The following is a 17,458-nucleotide window of genomic DNA, read 5'->3' on the forward strand; positions in this document are numbered from 1 at the left end:
CGTTAAAGAAGGCAAATTAATAGAAAACTTTCACTAGAGATAAACAACCTCACAGCAACTTGTCTGTGAGTATATTAATCACAAGAGCCATCACACGGTAAATCTAGGTAAAGAGCGCCATCAAAGTGAACAAACATTGCAGCAGTAATATATAGATGAATAAATCTTTTACTCTGCAATATCCGAGGCATTCTTTTCACCTTATCGAACAAGCGTGCAGTTGATGTGAATCATTGGTTCTGCTGCATTGCCTAGTTACTGTGGGAGACATAAGTTATCTTAGGGCCACCTGTCTTCAGGACGGATGTTCGGCTGCCTGGCAGACACTATATTTAATAACTACCTGACAGCCTGCAATGCCGCTCCTGGCTTTCTCTGGAGGATTTTTTATTATCAGCCATGTAGTTGAGTTTGTAAGCCGTCTCCTCTGAAGAAATCTCCCATCCATTATACACCTTCTGAAATCTTAAAGGATTAGAAAGATGACAGTCTCCATCCATCTTGAAGCATTGGAGCAGTCAGAATGTTTATAGATAACTCCAGGTCTCGTTGCTGTGGTCTCTCTTAAGTTTCCTCAACTGATTTTCTGGCTGCTTAGGTTTGTGGTGCCCAAGCTGGTGAGGGACACGCAGCGCTGTCTCCCTCTACGGTTTTATAGTCTGCTCATGTTCTGGACACGAGTGTGTTTTACAACGGCCATCTGTTATTGGGCTCTGTCACCAAGGAAGACCAGGTCGGGGACTGACCACCTCCGTAAAATGCTGTTTGGTCTTTGTTTGGGATGCACTTTCTCCTGTGCATATTAGTTTCTTCCCTCCATTTCCCCCCACTTTTGCTGTGACCTTCCATAGCGTTACCAGCACTGGTGATACATGGTGGAAATGTGCATTTGATGTGGCTTGGAGATGAGGGGCAGGAACTTACCAGAGCAGGTCTGCCACTGGTGGGAACAATTCATATGGGCCACAGACAAGACAGAAGTCTTTGTGGTGAAGATGACAGGAGGAGTGCCAGGTGGGAGGAGAAGGATCATAATCCTCTTTTCTATAATAGAAAGTTATCACTTGAGAAAGCAGTGACTGGGTAAGTGAGTTGTTAGTGAAGAGCCCACGTTCATGCCTAGTATGGCTGCTGATGTTTGCTAGAGTCGACCTGTTACTCTTCCCAGTATTAAGGGAAGTTAACTTTTTACCAACAAAATATACGAGACAAGAGCACTGAAAAGCTTTATTTAGCTCTGTTTTGCGTATGACTTAACATGTCCTCGGGAAAATGCTGCTTCTGTCATTCTGTGGAATTACTAGTTTCTGACAAAATGAGACAGCTAATGCACAGGTATGGCAGGTCTTGCTTTCTGCAAGGGAGGCAGAAGTTGTCTTTGCATCCAGGCAGCATCTGAAAGTTATGATAGTTGCTAATTCTGCTTTGTCTGCAGTAGTGGAAGTACTGGCAGGGAGGAGGCACCAAAAGGACGTTCACAGTCTAAACAGTTGGAGAAGGCAGGTCTTCTCAGTGTAATACTGGAGCCACAGAAATTGTGCCATTTTGTCACACGCATCTGAAACATAAATATTCAAAAGTTGATTTCAGGTGCATCCTGAAAATCATCTGTACTAATCTTAGGGGGCGAAAGCCAGGCCCATGAGATTGCTCAAGCATCCTGTCATTTGCAGGATACATGGGAGTTAATCTTCCTCCAAAAACCATGTACCCCAGTGGCAGGTAACACCAGTGCTTTTCACACTGCGGTTGCAAGCCCGTTCAGGTTCGCATGTGTCTGCCTGCGAAGGAGGCAAATCTCTCATTTTCTGCTCTGAAATGAGAGCAGAATTTTCTGCGTGAGCCTTGTCTACCTTGAAATACAGGGCAGACCAGCTTGTTTCAGCCCATTCTTGCCCCTTACCTCAACCTAATGTAATCCAGCGTGCTCAGCAGTGGTGTTCCTTTCCCACAAGGTTGCGTGGCGCCCTGGCAATGAGCAGTGTCTAGGAAAGGGAAAAAAACACCACAAGGGGAGCCTGTGGATGCGTAGACAGATGTGAGAGCGTAGTTGGAGCTCTCATGGGAGAGGCGTTATTGATGTGCCCTGCATGCTTGTCATTAACTGGTGTTTCATATAGATTCTAAGCAGTCACTTCCGAGCACCTTCTGTCTGGGCCCATAACCTGGGCTGACCCTTTTTAATGTAAACACAGAGTAATGACTGAAAATGCCAGAGATTCACTTCCTCATTACTACAGGTGAGCGGGCAGCGCTCAGTGCAAGGTCTCCTCCTGCCTGCTAGTGCCCACAGACTCCTCTAAAGGGCACTCGGAGAAATCTGGCCTCTGCCTTCGCATCTGGTTCTTGAATGTTATGGCCAGGACCTCTGTGTATGCAAGCAGTCACTTGCCACTGAACTAAAAAGGGACCTTGTTCTCACAGGTGCGACACATCCAGCCACCACCCCTTTTGGTCCTTCACCTCATCACAGCAGTTTCCTGCCTACTAACCACTTGGCAGGTAAGTGTAAGTAAACCCTGCCTTCACCTTTATACCTCTGACCCATTCCTGGCTCTCCTGTGTGGTCCTGCCTTGAGGCACTGTAGCACTAGGGGAGGGGAGAGGCTTAAACTGTCTCAGGAACCAGAAGCTAGCCAGGAGGTCCTCCCACCCATGCCAGCCTCTGCTCTCCTCCAAAGGAGAGGGGCAGGATTAGCAGACCCTCTTCTGCAAGAGAAGAGGGCATTGCAGAGCAGGCAAGTCTGTCGCCACTGGGACACTGCACAGGAGCTGAAATGTGACCTGTAGAGCCCTTCTGTGCTGCTGAATGTGCCCGAGGAAACGGGGGAAATTTATGCAAAGGTACCTCAAACAAGCCACAGCTTAAAATGGGCTCCTCCCGTACTGTTTCCCACCTATGAAACTTCTTGGCTAGGTTCTTGAATAAAGTTCAGTGAACAGTTCCTGGCAAATAGCTGTTCTGCACATTTTGCCAGCCTTTCAGTTTCCTAATTGGCAGTAAGTAGAGCCTGATTTTCTGAAATTTCCTCATTTTAGAAGCTCACAAGCAGTTCATTGCCAATTAAGGTTCAAGCTCTGTTGATTAATGTTTTAGTAACACTCATCCAATCAGTAAATGTGGCATGCCACATGACCTAGTAGACTTTTTTTCTGTTGCAAATACCCAGATTTACATCAATTCCTGAACATTCTGTCAAAATTAACTGTATATCTACAGAGTCACTCAACTACTTAATATCAAAGGGGAAGAGCAAGAACAGCTATTTAAAAATAAGTAAATAAGCAAATAGCTGTTTGCTTAAAGATCCAAGCTATTTGTGCTATTTGCCTTAATATTTTAAATATAAGGATATCCATGAGGAAGTGGAGAGCAACAGACCTCCTGTTACATGGCAAGTTAAAGACTTCAAAGGGACAGTCAAAAAGCCAGTGGGCAGAAGGAGGGGTTGTTTAGAGATGACCAGTAGGAAAGAAAACAAGTACACTGGTACAATTTAACCCATAGCCATCTCTGGAGTGCAGAAACCTGAGTTGGGCTGTCCACTCAGAGAGGAAGCTCTTCTGATGATGGGTGCCTTTAATGAGAAAAAAAAGGCAGGACTTTTTATAAAGACAAGTGCCAGTAGCCAAATAGTCAGATACTTGGCTGGGAAAGGCACAATTCATCTTTTGCCTCAAAGGATACAAACCTCCATCCCTTTGTCATAGTAGCTCCCAAGACTACGCTGTCATTTCCACCACCACTGGGATCAAGGAAGCTATTATGGGAGAGGATTTTGGCACAAACAGGCCAAAGTTAGTTGGTGTAAGGATGGATGTCCATAGCAATTAGCTTAGGACTGTCTCAAAGTAGGGTAGAAAGTTGTATACAGAAACAAGAGTGAAACGATGCATCCCCTCAATATGCTGACCGAGGAGCCTGCTGAGGTTCTTTCAAGGCAATTGAAACGCTTCTACTCTTAGTACTGGTAAGGAAGGAGAGTTATAGCTCAGCAGCAGCCACCCTAATTTCAGGTATTAGACCTTAATTTCTAGCTCCCCTCTGACTGGCATACAAAAGTTTATTACAGCACCTGTTTGCAGAGTGAGCACTGAATCCCTTCTCCATTTTAACATGATGGGAATTTTCTGTGCAAAGAACCTTGCAATGAGAAGGATCAGCTTAAAGTCTGGCCTAATCCTACTTGGATTCAGACCATTAAGAAGGGGAGGGGTGCGTTTCATTCTCCAACATTCTTGGCTAAATGCCTGCTAAATCCCTGTTTGCCTTTCCAGATCCATTTAGCAGGTCAAGCACCTTCAGCGGCCTTGGGAACTTAGGCAGCAATGCCTTTGGAGGATTAGGCAGTCATGCTCTGAGTAAGTACTGGCTGGGTTACTGCAGACAAACATCCCTTCCAGAAAAGCCACATGCTAATATTTACAGCAGCTGGTGGTAGTTTTTAAAGAAGTTTAATTCCTAACCTCCATTCTCCTATCTGAAAACACTGCACCTAAGATTTCCAGGTCTCTGCGGTGGGAGCTTTTCTGCATGTGACAGACATCACTAGCTGTGCTCTGTGTCTCCTCACTGCTGAAGGTTGGTACCTTGTGTGCTCCTAGAGGTGCTAGAGCTGCAAGACCCCACTGAGCTCTGGGTCCCTATGGGCATCTAAAGTAACACCCTTCAACAGCGAAGATGTGCAGTGGAACAGCTATTGATAATTCTCCTAATTCAGCGTGTAGACTCCCTCTGTAAACATCGTCTGAAGTTTAAATTACCTGTATAAAATTATTTTACTTCAAAAACATGTTACCTGTAGGCAAGACATGCTTGAGAGCCACACATAAGAGAGCATGCTTTTGCATCTCATGGTGCAACAGGAATCAGTTGAAGATTGATGGAGGAAAATCAAGTGACTGTTCTGAAAAGCCTACAGCCAAGCTCTGTTTTTATACACACACATACATACCACCAAATAGTCTGGTTTCTTTAACAAAAAAGTCCCTGAATCCTCAGCTGCAGGCAGCTGATTGCTTGTAGCTACCCACAAATTAAAGTTTCTGCCAGTGAGGGGAGCTGAGGAAGAATATTGCTTTTATGCTGGAACCCTTGCCGGGGTGGGGGGAGAAGAGGAGCTGGGCATTTTCAGTCATCTCTGAGTTACACAAATGTGTAGGAAAAGCTTCCTCCGCCGATAGCCTTAAAAGAGCTGGTGGATCTTTCACCCAGTGTTGGAGGTATCTGTGTCCACCTGCTAGTAGCTCCCCCTCACCATTAGCTCCATATTAAAAACTCTTGAAAGGACAGTTCTGGTTGTGATTAGCATTGTGCAAAATGTGTATGTAATTATTTGGTTTGAATTACGTTTAACTCTTCCTCCCCCTGCCATTATTCTAGCTCACAACAACATTTTTACTCACAAAGATGGCCCAAACCTACAGAATTTCAATAATCCCCACGAGCCATGGAATAGACTCCATCGGACCCCACCGTCCTTCCCAACACCTCCACAGTGGCCCAAGCCCACCGATTCCGAGCGAAGCTCCTCAGTGACAAACCATGACAGAGACAGAGAGCGGGAGCGAGAGCCTGAGAAGAGGGATCTTTCTCTGAGTAAAGACGACAGAGACAAAGAGAGGTAAGCAGCGCGTGCTTTTGAGCACTTTCTTCTGGGCCTCTTCTTCCTCTATATTTTTCCTAATTTTTCTGATCTTAAAATCATCTTTAGAGCAAAACATTGTTTGTCTTTGAAGCAGCTGATAGGCCTCTCCCTCGGATAAGCACAAGTACTAGCAACACAAAAAAAACCTCTTTGCCTTTTAGGATTTGTCCTCTGTGGAAAAATGGTAAGCCAGTCTCCGCTAGAGGTTAATAAAAAGCACCAGGCTGAGGAAATGAGCGTGTCACTGTGTTTTCAGGGTATACTTGGCTGTTTTCAATGCAACTGCTTTAGGATTGCTGTATATTCTGAAATCATGAAGGTACTATTGTGCTGAGTCCTTTGGAGACAGTCACAGTTCTCATTAATGTACAGATATGCTGATGAATTCGAATGTTAGCTGGACATTAACGAGATAAAAATGCAAATGTCTGTATCTGGAGCAGTGTGCATGAATCCATTAGCAAAATTGATTTTAAAAAATGGCATTGTAGACAAACCCTTATTAACAATGACAAAACTGTATCACCTGGGCTATAGATACTTCATTAGCTTCCAGTTGTATGATTTCGAAGCTGTAAAGCCCTTTATATTTCAGAGCCCGGTTGTTTCCAACAGGCTACTTCTTTGTAGGCAATAACAGCCTGCAAGCCTTAATGTGTGTGTTTGACTAGTGATAGGGGGTTCATAGTTTGCCTGGAGTGCTTTTAATGAGCTCTTCAGGCAGTGTCTGTGAACAAGATTATATGGAAGCAATAGGCTGAAAATCATCTTGCTTTAAATGTTAAATTGTCTGACACCCTTGCATGGATAGTCATTCAGGTGGAAGCTCCCTTCTTGGCTTTAGTGTAATTCATTTGCAAACCAAGGTTACTTTACTCTCAAGAGTGTTCACACAGGGGTTAACATCTCTATTACATTTCTATTAATTCAGCTTAAGCTGTCCCCAGCATCCCTGTCTGGACACGATTTTAATAAACCACATCCTTGACCAGCAATCAGGACTACTGCAGAGGAAGAAATCTGGGTTAGCAAATGTAATCATAAGGGATAAATACTTACAGAAGTCCCCAAAACACCTCCAGCTTTCAGCATTCAGGTCTTACGGCTCTTGAAAGCAAACCCAGCAGAAAACTTAGGCATCAGTGAGCCTCTCAGCTGCATAACGCAGTTCTCTCAATCACACCATCATACTTTGCATTTAAAGTGCCTCTCATTCAGAGCAAAGTGCTTTTAAAAGGTGAGCATTATTTATTCCCCTCTTAAAGAGGTGGAAGTAACGTTGACTAATTGACTTGCTCAGAGATAGAGGTGCAGTTAGAAGTGTAAACCCCATTCTCATGCCGCTCTTTCTAAACCATGGACATTGTCATCAAACCCCTTGTTCCTCATAGCAGGTCCTCTTGAAACAGAGGGCGACCACTCAGTTCCATGGCCTAGTTGGGGATTTTTTTCCTTCAGCACCTAGCTTACCTGCCAAAACTGCCAACAACAAAAACTCTCCTGCAGCTCCATAGGAAAAAAAGCATCATGTTATGGCTGCTTCCAGTTGACGCTGTCTCCTGAAGGAGCTGCATGCATTTCTGTAGGCTTCTGTTTTGTGTGCCTGGATCCATGTTTTAGGAAAGGAACCTGAGTTAAGAGTGTTACAGCCAAGAAGATCATTGTCTGGCAGCAAGATGTATATATAAACACACAATAAGCATCTTTTTTTAAAAAATAAGCTGTCTAGAATTCTTCTTTCCCTACATTTCTCAGTGAAGTGGTCTTTCTCTTAAGGTGAATATACTGTTCTTTGAAATGCATCCCCAATTTAGTCCCCAAATTTGTGCACATTTAACATTTTTTTCCTACGTAGTATGTAAAGGCAGGTAGTGCATATCTTTTAGCGTAGCACCACAGCTATAGCTGATGCTAGCAGAGCTTTTCAAATCATTTTCTGAGCAAGCTCGAATTACGCAACTAGACACAGCACTATGCATGTCCAGCATCACATGCATGTTTGTTCACACAAAACCAAGGATGTATTTTCTCTCTTTTTACAGAGACCTGATGGATAAAAACAGACATTCAAACAGATCCTCACCGGCATCGGCTCCGGTGACACATCAGATAAGCAATCTCATCCGCAGCAACAGCCAAACCTCCAGTGATCCCATCAGGCAGGTTAGCCTCGGTGAAAGGGAAAGGTCCAAAGAACCCGAGCGAGAGCACCCTGACCGGCTGAGAGAGCCGCCCATAGCAGAACACAAAATTAAAGAGAGCCGTTCCCCAGTGAAGGAAACTCCAAGCCATGATAAGAGACCCTCTGAGGACAACACAAAGCCAGTAATCCAGTCTGTATCCCCATACAGCAAACCTGCACTAAGTGAGAGCTTGAAGCTTACCAATCTAATGAGCAAGGACATGGAGAGAAAGACAGAGCTTCCCAGCGACCTCCAGAAGATTAAGAATGACATCAAAGTCAAAGAGGAGAGGAAGGAAGACAGTGACGTGCTGGTGGTAGGGTCTGAGCCTTCACAGCACTCGCGATCAGTGGAGCATCCCCCACCGCCTACTTTGCATGGATTATCATTGCCTCACTCGATGGCTGCCTCTATGCCCATCTCCATGGGCAGCGTGCACCAGATGAACAACATGAATGTTCTGGACCGCAGCAGAATGATGACCCCGCTCATAGGCATGAATCCTTTGTCAGGAAGAGAGAGGCTGCCACATCCCGGATTTTCTTGGGACCCAATGAGGGACCCATTGCGAGATGCCTACCGGAGCTTAGACCTGCACCGTCGAATGGACTTTCAGCTCCGGGCGGATCCTATCCATAGGTTCCCTACCACCTCTGGATTTTACGACCATGAGCGTTCTTATAGAGACAGGGAGCCACACGACTATAACCATGAAAACCTTCTTGAAGCCCGCCGAGAGCAGGAGCGGTTGCGGCAAGTGGAGGAAAGAGAGCGCTTGCACTTACGGGAAGAACTTGAGCGTGCCAGAATGCACCACTTGCACTCGTCCCCCATCGAAAGTCACCTGGCACACGTGCCATCCTTCATGCCTCATTTAAGCGGGATGCATTACCCCAGACTGAGTCCATCCACTGCCATGCACAACGGGATTTTAAACAGGAACCCACCAACTGCAGCGCTGAGCGCCCCGCCGCCTCTTGTACCAGCGAGCAGCACCAGACCTGCCTCCCCACGCAGGACTACTCCACTCACAAACTCAGAGTCCAGGGACTATTCCCCCTCTAGGAACCCCAAAGAAGTAGAGGCACGATAGTCCCCAACATTGAATTTTAAACTCGCCTGTATATAAAACAAACCAACAAAAAAAAAAACAAACAGAAAAAAAAAACAAAAAACAAACCTTTTACAAAATGCACTGCTGTAAACTTTTTTTTTTAATGTAAAATTTGTAGAAGTTAAGCACATTTCCATAAATAACGGGGTCGGGGGTGCAGACTTTCCAACAAGAAGGTTGCTGAGAATGGGAATTTAATATATAGGTATTGATTTTTGTTTTTGTTTTTTGTTTCTGTGCTAAAAAAAAAATGAGTTAAAAATATCAAGTTTGTACATTTTTTCCCAAATGTGAGAAACATTTTTAATGGATTTGTATTTTTTTTATTTTTGTGCTCTTTATTCACTTAAAAAAAGAAGAAATTTTGCTTTTGTTTTTAGTTAAATTTGCATTTTAAAGGCCTCAGATCCTTAAGAAAAAAAACCCAGGGTTTCTTAAAAGTATTATTTATGGAAATACTGTAGTTCTACAGTCCACTGTGAGGTTCCCTTCTGAGGCCAATTGATCACTTACCTTGGTACTTTGGAACCGAAGTTACAGATATATATTAAAATATTAATAATAATAATAATAATAATGTACAAAACTGTTTGTTTTTTGCCTTATTATATTATGCAGAAATTTAAGAGGAATTTTTTTTGACTTCTTGTTTTAAACAAAAAAAAAACAAAGAAAACAAACTGTAAATATTCTGTTAATATAAATGTACACCAATATTAAATTCTTAACATAGGTAGACTTTATAAAAATGGTTTCTAGAACCACTCTGGTTATTTGTTAACATGGTTACAACTCATACTCTTGTCACAGTCAGAAATTCACACTCAGAAAGCTAAGTACGGCATATATACTTCAACTATGCAAGAACTCGGAGGCAGGTCTTAGTGGATGGTGGGGGGGGGGGGGGGTAAAAAAAAAAAAAATTGGGGGGAGGAAGGTTTAAAAAAAAAACAAAACAACCCAAAAACAACCAACTCGCAACTATGGAGACAGAATGGAAACGGCATGTGAACAGGAAGAAGGATGCTTGTGTTTAACAAAAAAAAATAAAGAGAGACTGAGTTTTTTTGTACAAACACAAGGGACAGTTCGTCAAGGAAAGAGAGAGACACACGCTCCTGGAAGGGAATTTTGGTTTCCTACTTTTCAAGCTGGCAAAAGCAGATGGAACTGGCACAGTACCATGCGGCAGACCCTTTCCTTATTTTTTTTTTCCTTTTTTTTTCTCTTTTTTTGTGTTGTGGGCAGGATCGCTGGCAAGCAAGGACAATTTTCCGTGGACCCCTTGTGCTAATTGTGCAGTGTTCTTATTGGAATCTGTATACAAGACAAAGTAGAATTTTAGGAGTGCAAAAAAAAAGTCTAATGGTTGATTAAAAAAAAAGAAATTCTGATATATTATCTATAGTACATGAAGACCATAAGCAAATGTTTGTTTCAGTGTGGTTCTGCCTTGAACTGCTTTTTGGCATGATTTATTTTTTATTTCCAATTTTTCTTTTCATCCATATGTAAATTTTGCCATGTTTTACTTGCTGTACCATCCCCCCTCCCTTATTTTATTTTTCAGTGTCCATATTTTATATTTTACTTTTCATCCATATGTATAAATTTTGCTGTTTTACTTGCTGTACCATCCCCCCTCCCTTATTTTATTTTTCAGTGTCCATGTTTTATATAGGGCTTTTTCTCTCTAGTTAGTTATTTAAACATTCAGTTTCCTTGTAGATCAATGAAGATAAATACAACATTGATTTTGGATGAAAAAGGCAGTTGAGTGTTTGTGTGTAGCCAGCGCTGCTGACTCGGAGGCTAATGGTTTATTGACGGTGCTTGGGCGGCTGGGAGGAGGCAGCCGGCAGCTGGCGGAAGGGGTTGGTGCTGGGCGAGGGATTTTATTTTGTTTGTGGCTCTTTCCCGGCAGAAGGAGCGTGGCCCATAAAACGCTTCGGAGGCAATAGCTGTGGCGGTCAGGACTTGGGGAGGAGAGCGGTGCTCCCCGGCTCTGCGGCAGCTCTCCCGCCCGTGGCCCTGGCACAGGGGGCCCCGCAGGCTCTGCGCCTCCTGCGCCGATCTGACAGTCTTTGACGGGAAAGGAAGCACAGCCTCTGTGCAACAGCTTGCTCGAAGGGATCGTGCTGCCGGCATCGCTACGGGAAGGTTATCGCCTCAGGCGCTGTTCGCCACGTGCATTTTCATTTGCTTCCCCAGCTTTTCCCGTAGGCTGAGGGCAGACATCTGCAGGGGGATGGAAAAGTGCTCCAAGCCCCCTCGCTCTCAGTAACTGATTTAACAGTGGGCGACTGTGCTTTAACAGCATGTTACAGCTTCTGTTTTTAAGTTTGCATGTGACTAAATTACCGAGCATAAAAAAATAAAATGAAATAAAATAGCAGGGTCCTTAATCTGATGAAAGGAGGCTTAAAACAAAATAGGCATTAAAAATCAGCACCTGCTCTCCCAGCTGAAATCAGAGGAACATATAACACATGGTGGAAGTGAAAAGTGTGTTGGACTCAGCATAAAGATATTCGTAACGCTGGTTCAGGGGGATTGTAATTCTCTCCCGGTGCCATTGTCCAACATGGCACCTTGCTTGACGCCGCCTCTAACAGACCTGCATAGATGGCCCTCCCTAACCTCTGTTAGAAGGAGTCCATAGCTGCATCTTCCCGACGCAGATAAGTGCGAGCAAGGGGGGGGTTTAGTGTACACGTCAAAAAAAATACAAAAATGGACCGTACCCTTTGGAAGCATTTGGTCCGTGTACGATTTGAAAAGTGAGCATTAAATCAATGCCATGCTCCCCTGGCATTCCTGAAGGATTGCTTATTGCAGCCACACCGGTGCCAAAAGAATTCGTCATGACTGATGTTGTGGCAGTCTGAATATTACAAGAAAATCAGTGGTTTGCCATTTACTGTATTAGGAGGCATTGCTCTTACGCTTTCGGAGGATGACCCATCAATAATGCTGCACTACAGTGGGATTCCTGCAGAATTACGCAGTGCCGAATACCAGCCTTCTCACAAAACGGTTCATCATGATTAATGGTATTATTACCTAAACAGAGCAACTAATTAATTCAGCCCTATTCCTTTAAGCCACCCCAGCTGAGCCTTCTTCTGCTAAAAAGAACTGTTACAGAAGGACTTCCTGGGTTTTATGCATTTCTACCGCTGTTGAGCTTTCATTTTGTGCAGTTTTTACCATTTTTATTCTCCTCTTGTCCATCTCCCTAGAGACTTCCCTCACTCACCGACAAAGGGTGGGATTTAGCAAACGACAGTGGGAGGAAGAGGATGGGATGTGTAAGGTTCATTGCTTGCCTCAGGCAGCCTATTTTTAAAAAGATGCCCAGGAAAGCATCAGGAGGGAGACCAGCTCTTGCACTTGCGTTACCTTTTGTCCAGAATGTGATGCCACGTGGCACCGTGGCTTGGACTGGTCAATGAAATAGATAAATAACCAGGAGAGTGCAGAGTGCAGGAAAAAGCCAATCTGTAAAGCTGTAATGAATCCTCAGACTGTCAAAAATACTGGTTTTTGACAAAAGGTTCTAGTACTTCCCTAAAAAGCAAGCTTTATTGCCTAAAATAAGCATAGGGGAATTGTCCATTCCAGCCTTTATAGATACCATAAATATTTAGAGTTAGTTATTGGTGACCCCAAGTCAGACGAACGAAGGGTTGATGCGGGGGAACCCAAGGACTCTGCAGCAGCCTGAGCCGTCACTGTCAGATCCGCAGCACCAACATCACCCGGGTCCAGAAGGCACAAGAAGCCAGCTAGAGAGAAATGCAATATCCTGAGAGCTTAGGCAAAAGCGAGACGCATCAGCTTTGCTTCAGGCAGGCTAGCAGTTGCCAGAGCGAGAAGAGGTAAGTCACTGGTGCACAGCTCGGGCTTGAGCCGAGGAGCCTTTCGCGATGGGGAAAACGGAGTTTGTGTTTTCTTTGGAGAAAGGAAACCTTTACCTCCTTCAGGAAATTCCTTGTTGCCAAAGCCTTAGGAAAATAGTTGCGTAGCAGTTTTGGGGGGGGATTTTGGTAATGCTCTTGTGACAGACCAAAATGGCACTGCCCATCACTGAAACCTGGGCTTCCCTGCGCCAGGGGCTGCTGGGTCTTTCCCTGCGCACCCCCTTACAGAGCTTTCCCCAGTGCTTCTTGGTGTCCCTTTGCACGAGCAGTTTGCTTTGGGAAGAGTCTAACCAAGGAAATAAATGGGGCTTTGGCAAACAAATATAGCACTTTGACTCAAATCCTCGGGAGCCGGTAGCCCGGGGCTTAGCTCGAAACATGGTGCTTTGGGGGAAGAGCGCGGCGGGTCGTGGACTCGGCCCTAAACAGGGCGTCACTGCGGGTGCAGCAGCGGCATCTGGGGGACCCCCCTCATGTCCACCCACGTCCGGCACAACAGCATCCCCCCGCTGAGGCCGCAGCTCTTTCATACCATCGAGATCGATATTTTGTCAGGAAAATGCCTTTCCCCGTAGCACACTGTATTATGTGAAACCGAATAAAGAGCAGGGAGCAGGGGAGAGCTGCAATGGGTCTAAATTACAGGCTACCATTTCTGAACATAATGGGGGAAAAAGAAAAATCAAATGGTGTTTTGAAGTTTAACTTGGAAAATATTTTTTCAAGGCCTTTGAGGGATGTGCGCGTGAAGGAAAAGGGTCCTCTCCCCTCACCCCAGCCCCTGCTGCTGCGGCACAGCTGGAGGTCTCCCTGCGGCAGCGGCTGGGACCTCCTTGCAGGTGTCAGCACGGCAATTTCTTTGTCTTCTCACAAAAAACCTTCTGCTCCATTAAGCTTCCCTAATTGCTGCATTTATCATCAGCCATTTTCTGCTTGTTCTCTTCCTCATTCAGCGAGGACGTGTCAAAATAGAGATACACCCGGCCGTCCCTCCCGCCATGAAGCTGTTCGGCAGGCACCGGCTGCTCAATTGGCCGTTTAGCAGAAGGTCCCTCATTACCGGCTCGACGGCGGCTTGTGTGTCACACAGATCTCAGCAGCCGGGCCACGCTGGCCGCGTGTCGGGCCCTTTGCACTGAGCCCTGATAAATAGCTGAAAGGAGAAAAATAGAGGGCTTATTTTTTGACTCAAAACCCAACCAGTTTCATCCTCCTCATCCAACTCCTGATAGGAATTCACGCAGCAAACTGCAGCTGCCCGCAGCAGGGTGAAGCCCTTCGTCTCCCCCCCAAAAGCAGTTTGAGGAGCGGAGGATGCATTAGACACCCAAAGGAGACCGGGGCCCAGCTCACACCCGCATCGGCCTCGGCCACACAGCGCGCATCCTTGCCAGCGGCAGGAGGAACCGTGCAAGAAAACAGCTGCAGCTCAGCCGGGGCAGGCAGGTTTCTGCTGCGGTTTTGCAGAAGAGCTATTGCAATATAAGAAGTCGTAATTAGCTCTTCTGCAGCATTTGCTCACTGTTTTATCAAAACACTTTTGTTAATAAATATTACCATTTCAGGAAACGGAAAACCCAGTTAGACACTGAAGGAAATAACCAGCTTTTCATCAATGCTCCGCTCCCTACTGCGGCCTCTCCTTCTCTCCAGCGCTTCCAGTCGATGGAGAGCCAGTGCCCGGCGACGCTCCCCGGCCGCGCCGGCAGTGGTGGGATCGCTCAGAGGAAATTGCAAAACAGGAGAACTCTACGCAAATCCAAATTCGAAGTGCTGGCCAGTGAGAAACGCAGTGGTGTGGAACTAGTTCGGGGAAGCTTTTAGGTTTCATTATTCAAAAAATCTTTCTGTTCATTTTGAGTGCTATAAAATAGCACTCCAAAAAAATTTGACTCCAAAAACCCCGAGAGTGATTTCTGAGAGAAAGGCAGTTTGTTGAAAGAAGAAAGGAATGAATAATTTTAACTTGAGAGGGAATGAGCCCAGGTGAGCACCACATCGGAGCCTTCTGCTGGGTGGAGACCAAGCCTCCGGGGATCAGGATCTCTTCCACATTGGCTTAATGGTACCAGGAGAGTGGAGATGCTGGAAATCCCTTATTTTAATTGTACCATGAGGCAAAGATCCTCTTCTGTCCCATGTCCCTCTATGGCTTGGAAAGTCCTTTCAGTCAGGTCAATGGCTCTTAAACCGAAATGCAGGAACCACCATCCCCTGTAAAATCCTTCCTGGGGGCTTGCTGAATTACTGTCACAGACACAGGGCCAATGCAATGCTTTGGAAGGAGGATGAAAGGATTTAGGAGTGTCTCCTTAATGGCTCGTTGAATGAAAAAGCTGGAAGAAGACTGACCTAAAGCATTTTAGGTTCTCTTCTGGAATCTGTATTATTCTTTGCGTTTCACCAATATGAGCTGCAAGCTGAAAACCTCCTGCTTGCTATTAAGGATGCATTCAGCCACTTGTGTGTAGATTCCCACAAAACCCATTAGGATGCAGGCAGCCATACCTCATCTATCAGCCAACAAAGGACTAGCAGAAAGAGAGAAAATAAGTGAGCATATTTCCTGCCCTATCTCAGTAACAAATAGCAATACACACCGCCATCAAGGCCACTGTGAAGATCAGCTGCCTTTCCACCTGCCTGATAATGTTGATGGGTACTTGGTCACATGCACCGAGGGCTTCTACACCTACTGTGGAGTGAACAAAGGAAAAGGGAGGGATTTTATGGGGTTTTTTTTCAAAGCTAAGATGGCTCAGGATTTTTAGTTTGTTAATGGACATGTAAGAAACTACAGCGTGTGAAGAATGTCTGAGGAGTGTACCTCATCTGATTGGTGGTTTGCACTAAGCCCCTTTGGACAGGGGAGGTGATAGTGCCGTAAAATATACTGTTATGGCTTCCATTTAAAAAAGCACACCTTAACTCTCAGCACACAAGACTGGTAGCCCTGAAAAGGCTAAAAGCCATGCACTGCTGTCATGGGGCTGTACAGGCTGACCAAGTGTCTGCAGCTGAGAAAGCAGGGATCGAAAGCAGCCCAGCTATTCAAGGAATTAATTCAGCTGGTGGGGATGGCTCTGGAGGTCACACACAGCCAGATTAGCCTTTCCAAGAGCTCAGCGTTTTCTACCATGTCCTATGGAGTTTCACTGATCAACCTCTGCAGAATTTAAAGGTTAAGCCTCAGGCACGACCCAGCTACCTTCTGGTCAGACACAGGATCGATACCACATCTCTGGTCAACAAGTCAGGACACCGGGCTGCCGGCGGCACCTGCCCGGGGCACGGCAGAGCAACAGAAGGAACCAGACCCCCTCCCACCCGGGTCCGCAAAATCCACGCCGGCCTATTTGGACCATTACTGACAGATCCTGTGGCAAAGACACTGTACGGTTTTTCTGCACCCTGCCTCCAATGCGTTCATTGGATGACTTCATGCAGCCAGACATGGCCAAAAATGTGCCTCCGTGAACTAATGAATTGGTTTAATTGTCTGCCAAACCTGAGAGCAGCCAAAAGTAACAAATTAAAGTTTACAATCCTGTGGTCTCATTTACAAGGGGATAATACAGCAACTGTTTATTTTGTGAGATGTTGGAGTGAGTCGGGAGAAAATTACAGCCCCTATATAATATTAATAATAATAATCATCATAAAAATACTTTTAATAGGAAACACCGATGGTTGTTTTGCTCCATCAACTTGCACTATTGTTTCAGCCCGTCTGGCTGCCGACTCAGCAGGACAGGGGGTGTTGATTCCCTGGAGGCAAAACTGGCTTCACAGCCACAACAGCTCACAGCAGCCTCATGCTGTGGCGTGAGAGTTTAATAATCGCCATGGCTGTAGCATGGCAGCATCCGTGGGAGGGTCTGCGGGGCCAGATGATGTTTTACGCGGCTGTAGAAAGAGTCCAGGGAAGGAAGGAGATGCCAGGGTGCCTGGAAGCTGCTGGGAGACTTTATGGCCAACGTCCCCAGCCCGGAGGGGAGCAGCAGCTCTGCAGTTTTTGGAAGACATGCAAGCTGCACCCTTTGTGAAGCCAGCACGGTGCCAAGGGATGGAGGCGCAGGATCAGCCCAGCATGAGCCACAGCACTCACCAGCGGCCGTGCCCCCGAGGAGGAGGGAGAGCCCGGCAGGTCCAGGGATGCGCAGGGCCGCGCCGCTGCTGCACTGGCATATGCCCCAGGAAGACCCTGCTGACAACTCGTGTCAGCTCACAGTGCGGCGGGCAGGCGGCTCCGTCTCCGCACCGCGCCTGGAGAGGGGTCCCCGTGTCGTGATGCTGCCAGGGCAGGAGAAGGAGCCTCCTGGGCTGGGGACGCCTGCGAGCCCAGCGCTGCAGGTGCTGGCACGGGCTCAAACGCCACAAGCCAGTGACCAAGCAAAGCGGGTGGCGACGTCTGTGCCAAGCGCGGATAATTTCAGGCTTTCAGCCTATTTCAAGCCACTGCATCAGAAGCCCCGGCTGCATCTTCCCTCATGCACAGGCTGCCCAGCGCTGGGGCTCCCTTGGGCTCTGGCACCCCGTTCCCTCCAGTCATGGGCTCCAGAGAGGTGGGGGCTTGCAAGAGGGGCTTTG

At 46.1% G+C, this 17,458-nt stretch overlaps 1 protein-coding gene across 1 annotated transcript in view; it reads left to right on the forward strand.

Annotated features, from left to right (window-relative positions):
• FBRSL1 (fibrosin like 1) overlaps nucleotides 1-9,190 on the forward strand; it is a 411,006-nt gene extending 401,816 nt beyond the window's left edge. The window contains exons 16-19 of the mRNA XM_019470782.1: nucleotides 2,425-2,502; nucleotides 4,279-4,362; nucleotides 5,384-5,624; nucleotides 7,691-9,190. Coding sequence (XP_019326327.1) covers nucleotides 2,425-2,502; nucleotides 4,279-4,362; nucleotides 5,384-5,624; nucleotides 7,691-8,924 — 1,637 coding nt within the window. The 3' untranslated portion in view covers nucleotides 8,925-9,190. The remainder of the gene's footprint in view (nucleotides 1-2,424; nucleotides 2,503-4,278; nucleotides 4,363-5,383; nucleotides 5,625-7,690) is intronic.
• The last annotated feature ends 8,268 nt before the right edge of the window (nucleotides 9,191-17,458 follow it).

This window comes from Aptenodytes forsteri, unplaced genomic scaffold, assembly GCF_000699145.1.
Source record: "Aptenodytes forsteri isolate BGI_AS27 unplaced genomic scaffold, ASM69914v1 Scaffold79, whole genome shotgun sequence".
Taxonomy (NCBI): Eukaryota; Metazoa; Chordata; class Aves; order Sphenisciformes; family Spheniscidae; genus Aptenodytes; species Aptenodytes forsteri.